The sequence below is a fragment of the Canis aureus genome, chromosome 33 (assembly GCF_053574225.1).
Source record: "Canis aureus isolate CA01 chromosome 33, VMU_Caureus_v.1.0, whole genome shotgun sequence".
In the NCBI taxonomy this organism is placed as follows: Eukaryota; Metazoa; Chordata; class Mammalia; order Carnivora; family Canidae; genus Canis; species Canis aureus.
In genome coordinates, this window is record NC_135643.1 from 23,888,046 (window position 1) to 23,909,850 (window position 21,805).

Here is a 21,805-nt window from a genome sequence, read left to right on the forward strand (position 1 = left end):
CGTCAGAGTGCCATCACACTTGTCTTTGAAGCCACCATTGATTTCATTCAATAGTTATTAATATGTTACTAATCTAATATATTTTTGAAGATAAATCTGACTGTAAGTGTAAGGAACTCAAGTAAGAAACATTTGTTTTTTTAGTTTAAATATTTCTAAAGATCCTCTCATTCCTGAAAAAACAATTAATCTCTGCCTAGCCAGATATACAAAATGTCAATTTTATGTAATATTTATGAAAGTGCTCAAATCTGTCAAACTTAGCTACTTTTTAAATTTGGGAAGCTTCTTCCTTCAATACATTTTTCGGCTTGCTTATTCATTTATTAATACAGATGTCATATAGCTTAAGTTATAACACAAAAATGATTCCATTAGATTGTAACCTCTGGGATCCCTGGGTGGCGCAGCGGTTTGGCGCCTGCCTTTGGCCCAGGGCGCGATCCTGGAGACCCAGGATCGAATTCCACATCGGGCTCCCGGTGCATGGAGCTTCTCCCTCTGCCTATGTCTCTGCCTCTCTCTCTCTCTCTCTCTATGACTATCATAAATAAATAAATTAATTTAAAAAAAAAAAGATTGTGACCTCTGTGCACACACATATACCCACACACTTACTCACAGTCTCTTTATTAATTCACACTGATTTTGAGTTCATAATGTCTAGCTTTGTGAATATATGGGACATTTTCACATAATTTCTGAAATCTTTGAAAACCACCCCTGTTATCCAACTAGCAAAAACTTCCTTGATATGATTTTAAGAGCATTATGGATTTTTTTAATGTATTCTTATTATATCTTATGAAACAAAGAGGTCAGGCTAATTGGAAACAAAGAATGGCTGTATTAAACAATGCATGTAACACCAAAGCATATAAATATCAATCAACATGCCAATCTCCCTGGTAAAATTATATGACTTTTCGTATTAGCATTTGATTGAGTCCACCAAGGGGAAAATATGACTTAAAAATAAAATGAGCTTCTGAATCAGGCTCACTAAAAAACAAACAAACAAACAAACAACAACAAAAAACAAATAAAACTAAAGAGACTTTTATTTTCAGGATTCCACTATAAATCAAAGCACATTGTTTCTCTGGATAGCATTAGTTTAAAAAGAAAAAGAAGGAAGGCAGGAAGAAAGGAAGAAAGAAAATAAATTCCTTTAGGGTCCCATTGGCCAAAGTGAGTGACCAACCAAATTGATGAAGTCAACATGATTCTAAATTTAATAATGCTTCAATATGGATGCTTCTAATTTTTAAAGAAACATTCCTAATGCAGAGCAAATGGACTAATCATCTCAGTTTTTTTTTTAAGGATTGTATATATTTATTCAGGAAATACACAGAGAGAAAGGCAGAGACATAGGCAGAAGGAGAAGCAGGCTCCAGGCAGGGAGCCTGATATGGGACTCGATCCCGAGACTGCGGATCATGCCCTGAGCCAGGGGCAGGTGCTCAACCGCTGAGCCACCCAGGGGTCCCTCATTTCAGTTTTAATAAAAACAAGAGCATAAGTCATTTGAATGATCACTTGCAGTTCATGGTAACCAAATGTGACAAATGTTAATGCAACCAATCTCCATCTCTTTCTCTAGATGTTTTTGCACAAATAGAGCTGTAATTACTATTAGTTACCTTTCTCTAGGAGCACAAATATGCTTCACTACTGTAGGCCCCATATCTCCTTCAGAGATTATAAATAAATACTAGCAATTCAGAGATAACAGGTTTCTGTCTTTTTCACCAATTCTCCGTTCTAAGTATAGTGGAACTGATTTCAGAAAAACAAGCATAAATCCCCTTACTCTGTTTCTTTTGTCTTCTTTTTTTTTTCTCAAAGATGGAAAATAAGCCACTTTTCAATTTCACTCTCACTGTATCATAATACTTGATGTAATTAAGAATGTCTTTTGAACTGATAAAAGATACAGAAATGTTAAAAAGAAAGAGAGCTCATGGTTTGTTCTTTTTGTTTTTGCTTTTTTAAAAGATTTTATTTATTTATTTATTTATTTATTTATTTATTTATTTGAGAGAGGGAGAGAGAGATCAGAGCAGGGCAGAGGGAGGTGGAGAAGCAGACACCCCACTAAATAGGGAGCCCACTGCAGGGCTCCATCCTAGGATCCTAGGACCGTGACCTAAGCCAAAAGCAGACAACTGACTGAGCCATCCAGGCACCCCTGAATTCTCATGGCTTTTAAGAGACATAGTTGTGTTCAATTTTATTCAAGACTTACTTATTGCACCTAAATTTTATGACTGTTGTTTTGAATCTTAATGTAGTAGCAATAAATTTCATTTCAAAATTAATTTATTATTTATTATAAATGTTCTCCTGTCACAGTTATACTTTAATGTTTTGCGTCATTGAACACTTGTAGTTGGCACAAATATACTAGCTGAGATATGTTTTATAATCAAAGTATTTAAATAAAAACTAAAGCAATTTCTTATTTCGACTGGTATTAACTTTCCATTTGGTTTATGTAGAGATGCACATATATTAAGATTAATGGATATTATTAAAAATAAGATTCATTTTTTTTCAGATCCCAGAAGTTAACAGAAATAATGGGCAAGAAAATGACTATGAAGGTGATATTACCTCATTATTTACGTATTCTCCCAGTAAGTGTTCTTGGGTGTTATGAACACATGTATATATGTAACAGCTATATTAAGGTACATGTAACTGATAAAGTAAGACTGAAGAGAGTATAGGAGACCATAGTGAGCTGGAAAGGCATTTAATTAGCTGAATGACTTTTCATTTATAATATAGTAAAGATGTTACTACATTGCCTTGCTAATCTAAATACTTCTACTAAGTTCAGTGTTAAGTAATCAAACACCAGTCTTTCCTACGCAGAGAGAAAACACAAGTCAGGGTGATGCAAATATTCTGACTATTGACAACTCTGTTTTTTCAGTTTTTTTAAAAACAAAGTGACTTTCTTTTCAGACCTTAGTTCCCTCTGCTAGGAAATGAGAAACTTGGACTACAACTCTCTCGAAGGTCCTAACTGGCTATAATAGGATGTGATTCTGTATTCTAATGTATGAAGACTAATGCTGTCTTTCTGCACATATGTAACTCTACCCATTATGCCACTGGTATACACAGCTTGCTCAGCATCTTCACCAGCATGTCTGATAGACATTTCCCATTCAACATTTCCAAATCCAAAACCACTAATATCTTGACCCTTTCAAACCTATACCACTTGCTGACTTTCCCATCTCAGTAAGTGAAGATTCTTTCCTTGTTTAATTCAATCCCAAAACCTGGGCATCTCCCTTGGCTTTTTTTACTTCCTCTCTCACCCCACATCCAATCTGTCAGATGATACTGTTGATTCTACCTTCACAGCATAGCCAGCATTCAGCTGTTCCTCACTCTTTCATTATTTATCCTGGTCTATGCTGCCGTCATCAGCTCTCCCCTAGATTATTGCAATAGCACCATGGCACTCTGTCAGGGTATTTCCCATTCACAACAGAGGATATTTGTCAATGAACAGAAGTTTTTTTTATAATCATGACTTGAGAAGGGAGGTTTACAACTGGCATTTAGTGGGTAGACACCAGAAGTTCTGCTTAAATATCCTACGATGCACAGGACATACCCCACACGATGCACGATTATTTGATCCAAAATGTCAGCAGTATTACTATTAAGAAACTGTGGGGCACCTGGGTGACGTGATTGAGTGTCTGCCTTAAACTCAGATCGTGATCCCCTGGTCCTGGGATTGAGTCCCGCATCAAGATCCCTGCTTCTCCCTCTGCTTATGTCTCTGCCTCTTTCTGTGTGTCTCTCATGAATAAATAAATAAAATCTTAAAAAAAAAAGAGAAGAAGAAAGAAAGAAAAGAAAGAAGAAGAAAGAAGAAAGAAGAAAGAAAGAAAAGAAAGAAAGAAAGAAAGAGAAAGAAAAAGAAGAAGAAAGAAAGAAAGAAAGAAAGAAAGAAAGAAAGAGAAAGAAAGAAAGAAAGAAAGAAAGAAAGAAAGAAAGAAAGAAAGAAAGAAAGAAAGAAAGAAAGAAAGAAAACTGTGTTAGCTTCCACATTTGCCACTCCTAATACTCTGCTTCATGAAGGAACTAATCACTTTTCTGTTCCAAATTTCCCAATACCTTCCCTTCATATCTATCCTTCTCATCATCTAAAAAGCCCGACATAACCTTTTCATCCCATCTCTGAACCACTCTCTTCTTTGTTCACAGCACAGTAACATCTCACATATCAAGCATGCTCTTGCCTCAGGACATTGCCCTTTTACCAATGCACAATTGATATTCAGCTAACCATTATTGACCACTGGTTTCTCACACGGTAGGCAAATTGACCTCAAATCAAATAAAATTCAATACAATGTCTAACTAGCATACTGTGGCAAATTAGTAAACACCTTCAGAAGTTATGCCATAACACCAAATAGTGCTAAATATTAGAATAAGAATTAATGTGCTGATTTTTAAAGTCATAAATTTTATTCTCATTTTTAATAATAAAATTGATGATAAAGGCTATCATTGATAATGACCATTTATTTATTATGACATTTAAATCCTCAGAAGGACTGCCTATAAAGAGAAAAATGTTATTTCAATTATTTATAGAGAGCAACCTCATTTCCATAGATCATGGGACCTGGAATTTGTCTGGTATATGGAATTCTGTGTGACTGGACTCTCAGGCCTCAGGCTCTTTACTATCCCAGGGATGGGGGTGAAGCATAGCCACCTTAGTTGGCAGATTTCCATTAGTATCACCATCACTGTGAAGTTTGCTAAAATTCACTGAGCCACCACATCCAACTCTCCAGGGCTGTATTCTAGGTCTGGACATGTTTGGCAAGGAGCAAGGAGGTTCTGTTGTTTAAGATGTAAACACTGAATACATAAACATAGGTGGCTACAAGTGATTTCCTATAGCATGAGTGTAATTCTAAGTTGATGATCAATTTGACAGAAATAGTGAAATTCCTTTACTATCCTGAGCAATAAATCCTTTTCAGCCACTACATCATCTATTCCATCAGCATTTCTAGAGACTACTTTATTTCAAGCTCAGTGTTTCACATTAAAGGTAGAAAGATGAATGAGATCTGTGCAAGAGCTCTCATTCTGTTGGTTGTTCTGCTCAGGCTGCTAATTAAAGAATCTTGGTCTGCAGTTCTAGTACTGAAACTCAATATCTTTCTTCTCACATGAAAGGAAAGAACAATAAAAAATTAAATTCCATGTAGAAATATGGGTACCATCATAGGCACAATATTTCCTCATGACTAATTTTTTCTCATAACTGAAAAGTTTCTACAGAGTAACTCTTTATTGGTTAAAAAAAAAAAAAAAAAAAAAAGGTACTTTTTCTCCATAGTCTGCCAGTTGGCTTCTTTAACTATATTTCAGCTTAGCAACACTTCAAAACAATAATCATCTGCTTGTCTATTGCACTGACAATGACAACAATTCACATATTCCCTCCAATATAGGGATTCCAAGTTCATCTTAAAATTTTGTGAATCTTTTCTTAAAGCAGACTTTTCATACAGAAAATTTAAACAAAAAAATTGTAAGACTTAAAGTTATTGCATTATAATATATTTTTTCAATTCTTCCTACTAAAATGTATTTATTATGTACACTATAAAAACAAAAGATGTAATCATGATTCTTAAGATGGAGGGAACTTGTATTATTTGGTTAAGTTTCAGAATTGGATATATTTTATAGGTGACTGAACTGAGTCTTAGAAAGATTCACCTACTGTTGGTGATTTGGATGCCTTCTCCACCAAAAAATATTAACACTTCCCTCAAGTAATATCTTCAAGAATTAAGATACAATCTGGTGATAATTATAATTGGGGATATAAATGGTGATAATTATATTATATTAAAATAATAACTAAGATCACAGATTCACTTTTGTTGCATTATTTACAAGCAAGTCAAGGTTTATTTTATTCTTTGTATTTACCTTTTCCATAGCTTACTTATTACTTGTTAGGTCAGTTATACTGTATTCTGATAAAAAAGGAATAATACAGACATATGTATGAATCTGCTCAAACAATAACCCTAGAGAATCAAAATGTTATTGTATGTATGAGTGAGTCATTATAGAAAGGTAGAAAGATATAATGAAGCTTTAACTGTTCATTTGGTAAATATTTTAAAAGCCCAAGAATGACTATTCACTAAAATTATGCATTTGTCAGCTCTCCACCATATCAGATCATAAAAGTTTTATTAGCAGTACTACCACTTCTGTACGAAATTAGAAAATACAAAATGCCTCCAGATGGTGTGTTTAAATGAAATCTACTATGTTCATCCTAAACAGCCATACAGAACCCAGCATTTCATCACGAAAGCAGGCAGACATACAGGCAACGTGCAGAAGGAGCTGAGGCAGATGAATTGGCAGAAGAAAACCAGAATGAATCAGGCACAGAGACTGAGCACAGCTTAGCAGAGGCTGGCAGTGGAAGTTCTGTAAACCAGTACGATGATGACTTGTATGTGTTCATTCCTGGAGACAATCCAGAAAATAATTCACAAGAGCCACTCATGAGCAACAGACCACCTCTCCCCCCGCCACGACCTGTAGCTGCTGCCTTCCAACCTCACTGCACATTACAGGGTAAGTTTAAGGTTTAAAACAACAACACGAGTCTGACGGGCTTCCATAGTGTATAGTGCAGTGACAAATCTGTTACAGGGAAGACCAACTTTCAAAAACCAAGAGCAACTTTCCTACTATTCCTTAACTAAGGCCTCAGAAATCAAGCAAGAGATACCTGACACTAATTCACACTCCCTCCTCTCCTTCCCTATCTCTCTCTCTCTCTCTCTATCTCTTTCTTTCTTTTTTTCTCCCTCCCTTCACTCTCTCTCTCTCTCCACCTTTCTGTCTCCCTTTCTTCTAGAACAGTCTACATTACAAAGCTTTAAAGAGGTAAAACAATAAAGCTTGGAAGGAGTTTGTAGTGCTCCACATAAAATGAGCCTCAAACATCATGTGGAAAAGTAAATGACAACTTTCCTTTTAAAAAGTACTCCTAGTCGTCTGGCAAAAGGAAAAGGCTAATGTTTTACAGATTTGAAAATGACCTTGGGCACTTTACTAAACTGGTAGCAACAGGGGAAGCAAGTGGTAAAGGGCTTATTGCACACTGCCTTGAGACCAAAGTCTAAGGACACTCAACAATATATTGCTAAAATGGGAGAACAGTTAAATGGCTATGATCACATTTGTTCCCAAATGCAAGAATTACAAATGTGATGGGGAGATGGGTGGTGCAGGTACCTTCAAGAGGACCTTCCATATTGGGCTTATCTGGCTGGAGTGTTCAACAGCCTGACAGACTTCCAGCTCCAGGTTTACCCTTACAGTCACTAATTATCATCCACTTTATTGATCACTATTTTATACACACTTTCCACATTCAAAAAGTGCTCTTACAATGAAACTTTAATGAGAAAGATGAAAGAAATATCTATTATTAAGATTCCATTTGTCATTATACTTCACAGCTGTTGAGTCCTAGAGGGCTATAAAGTGTATAAATATGTTCAAAAAAGTGAATTTTGAAAAACAAAACAAAACAAAAGCAAAAACAAAAAAATGAATTTTGAAGCCCTGAAAGTCAGCATTTGCATCATTGAAGGTCTTATTTCTATAAAGGTTCAAGTTGATGAACATAATAAACCTTTTACTAAGGTTATACACTGTATTTAGAGATGAAAAATCCTTCTTACTGGAAAGTATGGAAAACCTAATGGGTACTGCTCTGATTCTTTCACCCATTCAACAAATATCTATCGATTACCTACTATGTGCCAAGCTCTTATAGTCCATTGTGATAGATGAGTGAAGTAGGTTAATCAATACTGGGGGTGGAGAGAGAAACATAGATAAGCAGTACACTGACAATAACATTCTGATATATTTTCTCACTTTTTTACAGAGGGAATAATTTTATATAAGTATTAAAATAAAGTGTTAAGAAGGCAAAGTTGTCTTTTATCTGGCTAAATTTCTTAAAGGAGCTAATAATGAATCATATTTTCCCTAATGTAAATTCTTGTATATAGTATGTTGGTTAGGAGGTCTAAAACTACTCTGTAGAGAGCATTCACCAGATATCTAAAACCAGAATTGTAATGTTTGCTAATATATCTTCTGAAAAATACCAAATACAAAAAGCAAAATAAAACAAAAATCCCCACTTTTTATTTTAAAACTTTACTTTTACATTTTCTATGCAGTGTTACTTTTAATCTCATCTTTTCATAAGGGCTAATATTGCAAGTATTATAAATGGATAATAAAATGTCAGTATTTTTTCTTAAAATTGTTTGATTAAGGTCTTTGAAAGTAAGACTAGAAGCTACCACTGTTTTGCTTTGTTTTGCCAGAGAATTTGTATGGCTTCTTAGACTTTAGTGATACCTTCAGAATTGTCTTCTAGGACTAGTTTCCATGTACCCTCAAATTACCAAAAAAGAGAGGTAACTTCCTCACGTCCTGAGCATCAGATTCCCCCTAATGGATTTATGGGCATAGTCACTGGAGAAAACAATAATATAAAACACTATAGAAAACTTTTTAGTTTATAAAGAACACATTGTCCATTTTTATCTTCACCACACATTTGCAAGGCAACAATCACTAACATCCCTCCCTTGACTCAGACCCAAAACCACAGACCCTGTAATTAGAATGTATCAAATACTTCTGTAAACAGGCTTCCTCAGCTTTTAAGATTCTTCCTTTTATTACACGTCTTACTCTGTTTTTTTTTTCTTCAAAAATTAGAATGATAGGAGTGATTTAGTTTTATCTTTATTTGCTAATGTACAACTTGAATTAAGAATGCTCAGACCCCACTCTGAGGTGAAAAGTAGAATCTGATACATTGGGAAATAGAAAAGTAAAATGTGTTATTTCTGGGGCAAGCCCAACTTTAGAAGGAGTTGGGAAGGAAGGTGGGTGGAGAAACAAAGGGAGTTAACAGCTCAGGAAATGGGTTGATAAAAGTAAGATAGTTGACACATTCCGCTAAAAATGAAACACTGTAAAAATGTTTCCCACACACTTAATCTGGTTTCACCTGTTACGCTGTCAGTGAAACAGAAGTCATGAAGTCAAAATCTCAGTACCATATTACTCACAGGGAGAGAGGCAAGTCGTGCTGATTTGAAAGTTAGTGCTAAGCATTTAGGCATTAGTACTTCTTGGCTTAAACGAACTGAAACAATCAGATCTAAGACTCTATTGGGGGAGGATCTTGGCCTCTCCTCATGAGCCTACCCAAAACCATTGCTGACCTACTTAAGATAATATACTTTTATTCCACTCTACAACTTGTCTTCTTAGTTTCTACATTTTTCCACTGAAATACCCATAAGTAACCTAAAATTTTTTGGTCAGATTATCACCAAAGAGGAAGGAGAATAGTTCTCCCTCATTTCGTGTGCATGAATTTCTCAGAACAACCAAGAAAGGCAAGGATTTTTCACTCGATAACTGAAATTCTTTCCATTTTATTGTTTTCATTAATGCTTTAAGTAAAACATCTGTCAAAGGTCTATTTTTTAAAATATTTTATTTATTTTAGAGAAACAGAGAGAGAAAGAGCATGGGTGGGGAAGGGCAGAGGAAAGAGAGTCTCAGTCCAACTCCATGCTGATTGCAGAGGCCAAAGTAGGTGTTGGTCCCACGACCATGAGATTCCAACCTGAGCCAAAAACAAGAGTCAGATACTTAACCAACTTTGTACTCAGACATCCCAGAAGTCTAATTTTTAATAAAATTCTCATTACTGTGTTAGAGAGCTATCAAAAAAATTTCCAACTTATTCATTAACCAAAGTAGGTGATACCTTAGTCTCCTAAATACTACTAAAATATTTTAATACATTATTTTAAAAATATGCAAAGATTTTCCAAGTATTAAAACCATAAAATATTATTCTTTTCGTATGATTTAATCTTCAAGTCATTGATTATCCTTTCCATCTTGTCACAAACCCTACTTTCAGTGTTCTTTATCTAAGAATAAGGTTCATGCTGGCTTATAGAAATCAAGAGTTGCATTTTTGAAGCTCAGTTTGTCAAGCCACAGTGAGACTTAACTGTAAGAAACCAAGTAATGGAACATTTGGCTATTCCTCCTGTCATCTTCAGAGAAATTGAATGTTAGGCAAAATACCCAGTGCAAGCCCTTTTGAAAGGTAAAATGACTTCAAGTGAAAAAAAAAAAAAAAATTAGCATATTCTACTTGAAAAACAAGTTTTCAAAGCATTTGGAATTTGAGGCTTAGTTTTATCACTCAATTTTATGATACTAAATCCCTTATAAACTATGTGGCAAATACTTATATGCTTATTTATATGTTTTCCTAAAAGGTTGTGTTTTAAACAAACTTTATTAAGATTTTATTTTTAAGTAATTTCTACACCCAATGTGGGGCTCAGATTTACAGCCCTGAGATCAAGAGTCACATGCTCTACTGACTGAGTCAGCCAGGCACCCCAAACAAACTTTTTTAAAACAAAGCTAACAATTAAAAATTGCAGGAGAATAGGTTAATAAATTATATGGTGTACTTTTCTTTTCTAAATTTATGAGACAATATGTAAATTATTTGGGGGGGAGTTTCAAGAAAACAATAGATGGACATGAACAATATTGCATATAATGGAAGAGTAACCACCATCTAAATATTTCATAAGCAGGGAAAATGGTAGAAGGCCAAATGGAAAGAGGTCAGAATTGCTGTGATCTCGGAGCAAGACAAGAAATAGGAGGTGAACCCAAAGAAGAAGAAAAGAAAGAAGATGAAAGGGAGCAGAAGGAGGAAGATCCATACACATTTGCTGAGATTGAAGACAGTGAATATGATATGATACTAGCCAATATGAGCACAAAGAAAAAAATTGGGAGTCGATCTTTTATTATAAACAGACCTCCTGCCCCTACACCTCGACCCACAAATATCCCTCCAAAAGAAGAAACCACACCTTACATAGCTCAAGGTAATGTTTTTTGTTTTCTGTATGTGTGTGTACGTGTTTGGGGATCAGAGAAATTGTCCTCCTTTTAGTGGGGTCAAAAGCCCCAAAGATGAAAAATTCTTTTAAGGTCATAAGTGAGTTGTATTGGCTCATTTTTAATTTAGAAACACAATAAATAAGGAAAATAAAAATAATGGGTAAGGTTCTGGTTTCTAATTCTTCGAAGGATAGTTTTGATAAATTATCCGAAGAACATGAAACCATGACTTGTGTGGAGAAATTCTATTTGGAATTTTTCCTATAATTCTATAAGAGGGAAGCTCAATTCCTATGAATAAATAGCAACACAGGAAAAGAGGTATTCCCCTTACTTTTTGCCCCAACTCTATTTTTTGCTCCTAATTCCACTTAAAACCTAAAAATCTCTGAGCACTAGAATCCCAGACATGCAATCCCAATTACTCTGATAATTGCACAGCACCCCAACAATTAAGATTCACTTCATCTGTCATTGAATTTCAACTTCATTTTAGACTCTAATTCTTCTTTCTCATTTTCTACTCAGTTGAACCTAAATAAAAAAAACTAACAAATCCCTGAGCTTTTTTATATCTATAGCCCCAGCAGGGTATATTTACACTATTGTTATTTTCTGGCACTCTTGTATACTCTGTTATGGTTTGATGTATTCCACAAGTCCATAGTGTCTTAGAGATGATTTTTATTTATCAGTACATTGCATACATGTGCACTGAGTGCTTTTTTGGACTAACATACCATCCCAGAGGCTGAGAAAATGGGATAAAACAATTTCTTCATTCTTGAAGAGTTCCTTGTGGACAGATATGCAAATAAATATAAATATCCAGAGTACAAGGGGACCCTTTATTAGAGATTTTTTTAACAAAATGTTTGGGGGTTAACTAAAGCTGAGAACCAATAGGTGATACATTCAAACAATTTAAACCAAGTACACAAACAGAGCATTTAAATATAAACCACAAACCTACCCAACGAAGCAATTACTCGTCTGTGCTTAGTATGTTCAAAAGAAACCATTCAATCGCTTAAGCATTATGTATTAGAAATTTGTACAAAAGGGGCACCTGGGGGGCTCAGGGGTTGAGCATCTGCCTTTGGCTCAGGTTGTGGTCCTGGGGTTCTGGGATCAAGTCCCACATCAGGCTCCTGGCAGGGAGCCTGCTTCTCCCTCTGTCTATGTCTCTGCCTCTCTCTCTTCTTCTCTCTGTGTGTCTCTCATGAATAAAAAAATAAAATCTTAAAAAAAAAAAAAGAAATTTGTACAAGAAAATTTAGCAAGTATATGTAAGTACCAGTGCACAATATATTTACTCAACAGTGATCTACTGCTGATAATGTTCAAGAAACTATTTAAAATCAGAAAATAACAAATTAATAAATGTGTCAGCTGAAATAAAATGGCAACTGGAATAATTATCTAGATTATTAAGGCAGGGAATAGCTATAATTAGAAATTCTTAGATTGTCTAATATAGTGACTTCTAGGTTGCTACTAGCTCTTAGGCAGGGATACTATCTCCCACTAAATATTTTTTAAAGACAGAATATAGATACAGCTCAACACAAGAATTTAGTTGTATTAAAGAAATTTCAAAACAAAACAAAAAAAAAGAAATTTCTACAGTGGCACTTTGTCCTCTACATCCCAATCCTTGGAGAATTCTCAGGACCACAAGTAGAGACTCCCATTTTGGGGTGTTTTGTTTTTTGCTTTTTATCTTCCCATTCTTCTATCGGCTGTCATATTCTTATTTTCCACGAACTCTTTCTTGTTCTCTATTTGTTTTCTTTTTTTTACATCATTATTATCTCTTCTTTGGCAGTGCTGAGGGCAGTATAATTCATTTTCTTTCATTTTGCTTTGATTTTTCAGATTTCTGTGATTTTAATTTTTCTGCAGTTTTCATATTATTTCTGTTTTCTTAGTTTGCTGTTTATGCTGTCTAGAATGCTTAATACTTCCATCAAATATCTTAGCTGTGCTTTTATGTGTAAGAATGAAGCACCAAAAACCTAAAAGGAAACTCAACTTGTTAACTGTGGACTACATTGTAGGGTAATGGGGAGGTAACCAAATTTTGCATTGAATTACCCCACATTAGTTTATTTAGATCTATTTTCCTATGCTTTTCAGTTTACCTAGAATAAAATCCAAAACTCCAACCTACTGTATATATCTGGTTGCTGTAACTTTGAGAGATCAGAGCATGGGAAGAAGACTGGGAAATTTCACCATTTAGAATGCACAATTCAAGTCCCTTTGTTCAGTCCAGTGTATAACTCCTGGGCTCATGGTGCCTCATGTTTCATGGCCAGAACTGCTTTATTCTTTCTCCAAAAAATAAACCTTCCATCCTGGCCAGTTGCCTCAGTTCATTAGAGAAGGAATTTGGACTATGACTGCTTTAGACTTACAGCTAATCTCATGTTAAATAAGAGAATTGTGATGATTTTTCACTTAATTCATTTATTAATTACATAAAGATTTATTGAGTACCAGGTGATAAAATCTCTGTGTGTTAAGTAAATACCTTACATGTCAATGGTACATTTGTCATACACACACACGCATGCATACATATACACACACACTTGCATACACACACATACATATATGCAGGAACTCTAAAAAATCTTAGAAATCTTGAGTTTCTAAGAAATTTTAAAAGCTATTTATCTTACCTACTTATTGCACATTTGACACCCTTCAGCATTTATAAGAAATCTTTCTAATTCAATTACATAACATAAATTACTCTCACTACATTCATGTTATATGCAGACAGCAACCTGTGTTATAATATGCAGGATTTTTGTTTTCATATTTTTTGCAGTTAAGTATATAAAAGCAGTTACAGGTTTTGGCTCCATGTCCCAACTCAATAGCAAAATCTGAACTGTAAATGAGGTCACCAAAGTTCCTTTCCATTATTTCTTCCTTTCCTTTTTCACTGGGATATACTTGCTTGCCTCTTCCTTTTATGTTATTGATTGTTGACCATTCTGTTCCCACATTAGGAAAAATTGTCTCATGAGCTAATTCTTTCTTGATGTTCTTTGCATTTCACAGGGTAAAAGTCTTCCATCACATCTTTCCTCTTTTTTTTTTTTTTTTCATAGCTCAGGCAGCTGTATTAAATAATATTGCCATCATTTCCCAGAAAGTCATCCATTCAATTAGAAGAGCATTAATTTGCCCCCACTCTTGCCGGAACACAGAAGTAGTAGAGGATGTTGGCACATCCAGAATATGTTGCCAAAAAAGAAGAGTGTAGAATAGGAGATGGAAGAGGAATGAAAGATGCAGAATTCCAACTACTTCAGAAATGCAAGGAAGTACTGGTAAGGAGACTAGGCAAATAAACCAGAGAGATACAGGAAAATCATTTTGGTTTTTTGCAAGATAGTAGAAAACGTGTGTATTGGTGTCCACCCCCAGATCCTGGCACAGAGCTCCTGAAACCTTGGTAACTTCCTGGATGACAAGGAGTGTTTTTTGCTCTAATGAGGCAACTTTGAATAGGCTTTTGAATGGCTCCTGGATGAGGGTTGGTCATCAAATACACCAAGCCATGATAGAGGCTTAGAATCTTCAGCCCCAGACCCCCATTTTCTTGAGAAGGGAGAAGGGCTGAACACAAACTTCTTGGTCAATAGTACCTATGTGAGGAGGGCTCCATAAAATCCTAATAATAGGGGATTCCCAGAGATTCCATGTTGCCAAACAGATCCACACAGGAAGGATGGCATACTCCAACTCACCCATTATGCAACCCCCCTCACACACACACACCTCCCCTCTGTCAACCATCAGTTTGTTCTCTATATTTACAAGTCTGATTCTTTTTGTTCATTCATTTTTTTTAGATTCCACATATAAGTGAAATCATACAGTATTTGTTTTAACAGTTAAACCATCCTATGTTTGAAGTACTACTAATGTGAAAAGGGGAATTCATACAAAATGGGACAAAGTTCTAGGATATATATTGACATAGAGTTAAGCAGTTTAACCACTTTCACACAGCATAACATAGCAGAAAGGGATTCTATTTCCACCATTGCCCCCAGAAATATAACTTATTAATGCAAAACTAAACCCAGGGTTCATTTTATTAAGAGCTGTGTTTCTGATTGTTTATTTCATTCCTGTTATACTAAGCCTAATTTTGGGTGAGCAACCACAAAAAGAATAATTCATTTTTCTTAAATGAAAGGTTTTTGAAGTCCACATGCTTTCAGATGTTGCATTCTCTCCCACCTTTTTCTCCCTATGATATGGCAAAGGATCATTCATTAAGTTTTAAGAATATGGAGGAATTAATATGGATTTACAGTCCTCCTTAATGACAGAATTGTTGATTAAGACTAATCAAGGAAGAAAATGAACATTTTGGTAGTGCATATAGATTGGTAGTAAAAGAATATCCATAAATCATGCAAAGAGATGACTGCCTATTGGGGAAACTTTTGCAGCATGAATGGTCAATTTCTTTTTTTTACCCTCACACAATTAGTAGAACAAAGATCCTTCAGAGTCTGTGTTGCTGGTTTTGGGGTAGAATGTAATTTCCCTTTCCATTTTCAATTGCTACTGAGTTGCCCTTGGCATTTTGCAGAGCAACAAAGTTGTATATGACCTTTTTGAGAGCTACTCAACTACTGGGGCCCTAAAATGTCAAGTACAACTCAGTTGCTCTCAGAAATTTTCCACTTGCAATTCATTTATACTTGAAATTGATCACATACAATGTAATTGAAATGCAAACAGAAAAAAAGACCTTGTAAAATCTCTTAGGAAAATTAATCTGTATCATTGTATATGTAACAGAATAGAATGGTCTCTGTCCTCATTAGTGAAGAAATGTGGTCAAATGGATTAAAGTGGGCCTTAGGTCAACTGCCTTGGATCCTACTCTCTGGCAGGGTGACCTTGTCCGAGCCATTTAGCTTCAGGACTTAGTATGTATATCACAGGTGCTTTCAGAACAGAGGGGACATATTTATTCTATTTGTAAACCCAATGTCCCTGTATACTCCCCTGAGATTCTCTGCCGCTCCCCTTTCCTTGATAAGGTGCTGGTACAACTGTTCAGACCTGTGCTCTCACTATCCTTCAGAAGGAATCAAGCCTGGCTATGTAACCCAGGGTTTTTGATTGGTTCTTTTTGTCTTTCTCACAATAGCATATCACAGAAACATTGAATTAAACCTATGAAGGGCTTTACTGACCATCTGTTAGAGTGTTGGCATAATAATGAAGAACTTTTCCAGCCTCATCTTCCAGAAATTCAATTCCTTCATGTTAGTGAAGGGAGAAAGAGTAATCAACTGTGGTGTAAATTGACATCAAAAGATTTATGTTACATGTGAAAATAAATGCAAATATTATCAAGTGCTTCAATTTTCATTCAACAGCAGAGTGAGTTCTGGTCTTTCTCCCCTTAAATTTTGATGCTTATGGCATCTCTGTTAAATATCTCTTTAGTAATAAATTTAATTGGCCTAGAATACTAGTTCTTAACTGGTGATGATTTGCCTCCCAGGAGACATTTGGCAATGTTTAGGGACATTTTCAGTTATAACCACTGGGACAGCACTAATGGCATCTAGTGTACAGAGGAAGGGGTACCACTAATCCTTCCTACAAGGCACAAGAAAGGCCCCATCATGAATAATTACCCAGTTCAAAACGTCAATAGTGCCAAGGCTGAGAAACCATGACATAGGTTGTGCCCATTGTTAAGACAAAGTAAACATCTGAATAGAATACTTCAGAGAATGGTCATTTGAACATTAAATCATAGATGTATCAAATAGCTACCCACACAAGTTGTCTTTTTTCTCACATTAGATTTCCTAAATTCACAATATTTTTTCACCAGCACTTTCAGTGTGTATATCTTTTTTCCTCTAAATATGTAGCAGTTGGAGAAAAATAAGATGTTCTGTGGGGTTGGCTCACTGAGAAGAACCTCCTCTGAGGGATTGGCAGCATGGTGGAATAAAATTCATGAAGACTGTGAAACTGGATGAAACAGAATTTGAATCATGACTTAGCCACTTAAAAGTTGTGTGGCTTTGTACAACTTACATAGTCTTACTTCATTAAAAAAATAAAGAATGATAAAACTTCCTGCATAGAATTATTCATGGGAATTGAAATGACACATGTACAGTAGCTAGCACAGAGTGGGATGCAAAAATGGTATGAAGGAGAGTATTCTGTATACACGGACATGAGATAGGACTTGCTAGATCTTTTCAGTCGTTGTGTTTTTTGCTTCTTGCCTGGGTTTCATATGCCAATATCTCATCTTGCACGACTTTTTCAAGGTATTTATTAACTATCAATACTGAACACTACATAGAACAAGTGGGACAGCCCTGTCCTTTTAGAGTTTTCAATCTGCATTTCTGTAGTTTGAGTCTTAATAGCAAAATTAGTATTTAATGTCTGTTAAAGTAAGCATGACCAGGTCCAATGGTTACCTCTTAAGATAGCAACATTTCCTAATAAAGGGATAAAAAGAGAAGTCACAGAAATTCTTTTGGGTAATCACCAACCATGAACCAAAAGATGAACTCATCATAGTTTCTAGTGTATTATAGAGGCTTCTCAACAACCCAAACCATTTCTCTTAAAAAAACGAAAGGAAAATTACTAGGATGTTACTGGAGTAATATCTTCATTTATATCATCATTGAATACAAATGGTCAAAAAAAAAAAAAAATCAGCCAGTGAACCTAAATGAAGTCATATGGGAGGAGATAAATCCCCAGTCCAGGGCTATGCAAGCAACAGGTGTTCAATACATGTTGCCTGCCTGGTAACAAGACGAAGGAGGACCTGCCTGCCCAGTCATGAATTGGAGATTTCACTAATAAACTCGTTGCAAATGGCCTCAAGCTCTAATTACACAGAATTCCATAAACCAACTGCTCTGTCTTTTGAAGTGTCTCAACTTCCTGAATAAGAAACATTTCTAGAATAGAAATATTCTTATTTGCATCAAAGGAATAAATATGCAAATAAAAACAGTTTATATTCTACTCTAGTAAAAATTTCCTTAGACACGGAAAACATAACTTATAGTAAGGTTTTCTGTTTGGGAAGAAAATTTTTATGGGAACATTATTAGACTTAAAGTTTCCATTACAAATTGGAAAGAAAATTCATGCTTTCTCCTTAGGAGAAAATTGATATTGCCATTGAATTAGAGTGTTTATGCCATTTTCCTTCTGGTAGTTTATATGATTTCCAACTTTCCTTCCCTACCAATCTCAGAGGTAAGCTTAAACACTTCAGTGACCTCCTGTGTGCTAATTGACCATTTGCAGTATTCTCCTTAAAAAAAAAAAAAGAATAGCACAACTCCTGACTACATATATCTCCCAGGCAGTAAACTAGTTTTGGATGGACAGGCTTCATAGCATGTGGCTGATGTGACTATCTGTGGCCATGCCAACCCTAATGTGCCTATTCAAATGTGGTGGCCTATATTTGATAAATTTGTTTAAATTAATAACCTATAACTATTGCTAACAAAATGCAATGATGGTTTTAAGCCAATTACAGTGCTCAATCTATCTTGGTCAATTTGCAAAGAAGCTACATCTCTCCTCTGAGCTTCAGTTTGATTAGCCAGTGTGACTTCTGATATGATTGAATATTCTCTTAACCTGTTTTTGCTGGTTAGACAAAGGAGCTGTTTACACATTGTGGTTTGGTTTGGTTTGGTTTCGTTTTTACCTCATGCTACCTTTTTGTTATTACCTTTCACAGGGTAATATTGGGGGAACAAGGTAGGAAGAGTAAGTCTACTAGAGTCAAATTACCACCCTAGCCTCCCTGATTGTTTTTTCTCATCTCTATCTTCTTTCATTAGTAAGCACTCATGACACATTTGACCTTTGCTTAAATGAAAACATCAAAATGGAGGACAGTATGGAAACTCTGATTGGGTCTTACTTGCCTTTGCCTAACACTGTAGTTGATAACACAGTTAGTAACCTAATGAAAGTTTATTGAATGAATAATAAACACACAGCTGCAACCTGTACAATATCATTCCCTGAGAACCCAGAGCACAATACAAATCTGTATACTTTTTTATATCAAATCTCTAGTTTCAAGAATAATCTTCAGTGATAGCTCTAAACATTTTGTGTTGCACTTCTAATGGGCATGGGACATCAAGGGGTTTGTTGTTTATAAGCCACATCTTTATGAATGCATTTGGCTATTGCACGGACTTTCCATTAACTTAGCCACTTACAAAGAAATTCCAAATAAGTTTTGTCAGATGTTTTAAAGAAGGTGGTTTTGGAAGGGTCCCTTCACTTAAAATAGGCCACAAATGAAGTTGCATGAAGAATATTTTTGCAAAAGCAACCTAGGAAGACAAATAGTGCCAGAGAATTTGTTATATTTCACCTTCTCCTCCTCCTCTGTTCTTCTGATAGTTCTGCTTTGCTTAATGTTTTGAATATTTAATACTATGCTAATTTTTCCATTTAGTGTCATTTCTATTCTAGAGAAAATTTTATAGAAGTTGTTCTGCCAATATTTAAGATAAATGGGGATGGTATTTGGGACGTTTGTATTGTTTGAGATTATTTTGAACCGCATAAATTGTTTTTCTTTCCCTGTGGACTTTTTTTAGCGTTTAAATGTAGTGACAACTACTAATAATGTATTCATTTTCCTTTCTTCTCAAATTCCAATTTTAGGTAGGAAGAGAAAAATAAGATTTCACTCGGGCAGAGTCATCCAAGTTGATGTATGTCATAATTGCCTTAATAGCATTTTTTGAACATTGATGAAGTAAAATATGATTGTAAAAAATAGTGTCCTGTAAGAATTCAAACACATTAGGGACAAAATCACCTCCATATTTTATAAAAAATTACCTTGGTCTATGATTTAACTTTCTAGTTTTTCTATTATTCTAAGCTCTTGGTACAAATAATCTCTTCCACAAAACAGAGCCTCCTATTTAAATTCATGCTTAAGAATTTATCCAGCACTATTGAGCCTGGAGTGACTTGAAAAATAAGAATTGGTAGCATCTTAAAATGTCAGAGCTAAGTGGGACATCAGAAATGATCTCATCTGAGCTCCACCTTTATCAGCAAGGAAATAAAGGCCCAGGCAGGAAAACCATTTTCTCATGTCACATATGTTAACATTAAAACAAAACTATACTCTTTCCATTGTGCCACGTTGGTTAGCATTCTGGCATATATGCATTGGGTTTATTTGTTTTTTCCAATTTCTGTATGTTTAAAACAGACTCTCATCTTACCACAAATCTTGTACAAAAGTATATACAATATAAAGCTGAGTGACCCATAACTCAATGTTCAATTCTCAGGATATCATGGATTTTGCATTTACCTCTTATAAAGGTTTGTGTCAGTGAGCATGGTAAATAGAAAGTATATAAAGCCCTTTAGAACAAAAGTATTAGTAGTAAATGTTAAATGTTTCAGCTAATTATTAACTGTAAAAAACTGAAAAATTAGAGAATTCTGACATTTTCTATCTATCCTTTTCCTAAGGCTAACAGAGTATGTTTACTTTGTTATGCATGTTAGAGTCAGTGATCATTTTGATGGACTAGCTCATCATGAGACAAGTTAATATAGGTCTTTTTCCAAGATTACCTCATATTCAAAAACACCTCCTAACTTCCATAGCATTGAGAAAATAGTGTGTTTGTCAATGTGCTAATTGCGTCTTTGTAAAGAAATAAGGATTGTGTGTAAGTGGAAGGAAGGGACCAGTTGAAATGCATGCAGGTGAAGGTAAATTAAGAGAGAATTTCAAGAGAGATTATCCAGGTAGAAAGGGTCTTTGTACTGTGGGTGTGATGTGCTGCACACCCTGCCTTTAAAAAGTTCTGTTGTGAGCACTTTGATAACCATCCTTCTCAGACACCCAACTCCCCTCCCAGTCTTCTGTCAGATCCCAAGACTCTTCCAACTAGAAGCCCTGGTGAAATCTCAATAAGAAATAAATGTACTGTTTATAATTCTAAGGCTAGAAACTGAAAGAGAATGTTGACTTTGTAGTGTTTACTGCATTTCATACACACTAGGCACTTGTCAGCAAAACCACATATAAAATGTAAAGTGATTTTTAACAAAGTAATGCCAAAAATCTGGAAAAACCAATTCCAAGTACAGCTTCAAAATGCAACATAATCGTTAAAATCAATCGATCGATGTACTTTATATTTGGAGAATTTGTTGTCTGGATTTATCTTTGGATTCAGATTATTTTCCATATTAATGATGGCAGACTACAGATTTTTTTTTGTCTTAGATATTTTCAGTTATTATCTTAGTATCAGCAAAAAAAGAAAAAGCACACAAAGACTCTGCCTGTTATTAAAATTCAAAAGTGTTTCATTTTTTCAAGACTTTTTAGAGCTAGCCAATGGAAAAAAAAATCAAGCACCACTTGTAAAAATTTTTCTAATATCCTAAAATATATTCACATACCATACATCCATTATTATATTTTATTTAAGGAAAAGTATAAACCACAAACCCAGAACTTGCCATTAAGCTATATTTAGCATGTTTTCCAAATACTAATTTGAAGCAGAAAATTGATTTTCAACCAGAAATGTTATTTCATGTGTATAATTTTTCTTATACACATCATACTTTGAAAATATATTTGCTTTTCCTGTTTGAAAGAGGACAGTAC

General features: G+C 35.0%; 1 protein-coding gene and 1 long non-coding RNA gene across 7 annotated transcripts in view; one reads left to right on the top strand and one right to left on the bottom strand.

Moving 5' to 3' along the window:
• Nucleotides 1–21,805, top strand: part of BANK1 (B cell scaffold protein with ankyrin repeats 1) — a 281,320-nt gene that overhangs the window by 233,212 nt on the left and 26,303 nt on the right. For 2 of the 3 annotated variants that reach the window (XM_077882140.1, XM_077882138.1), the window contains exons 8-10: nucleotides 2,564–2,642; nucleotides 6,364–6,663; nucleotides 10,761–11,063. In XM_077882140.1, coding sequence (XP_077738266.1) covers nucleotides 2,564–2,642; nucleotides 6,364–6,663; nucleotides 10,761–11,063 — 682 coding nt within the window. The remainder of the gene's footprint in view (nucleotides 1–2,563; nucleotides 2,643–6,363; nucleotides 6,664–10,760; nucleotides 11,064–21,805) is intronic. The other variant, XM_077882139.1, reaches the window with a different exon arrangement.
• The window catches only part of LOC144303762 (uncharacterized), a 135,159-nt gene continuing 122,987 nt past the window's right edge, over nucleotides 9,634–21,805 (bottom strand). Inside the window, exon 10 of one of the 4 annotated variants that reach the window (XR_013370743.1) lies at nucleotides 9,634–9,763. This is a non-coding gene — a long non-coding RNA (uncharacterized LOC144303762). The remainder of the gene's footprint in view (nucleotides 9,764–21,805) is intronic. The other 3 variants (XR_013370747.1, XR_013370741.1, XR_013370751.1) reach the window with 3 other exon arrangements.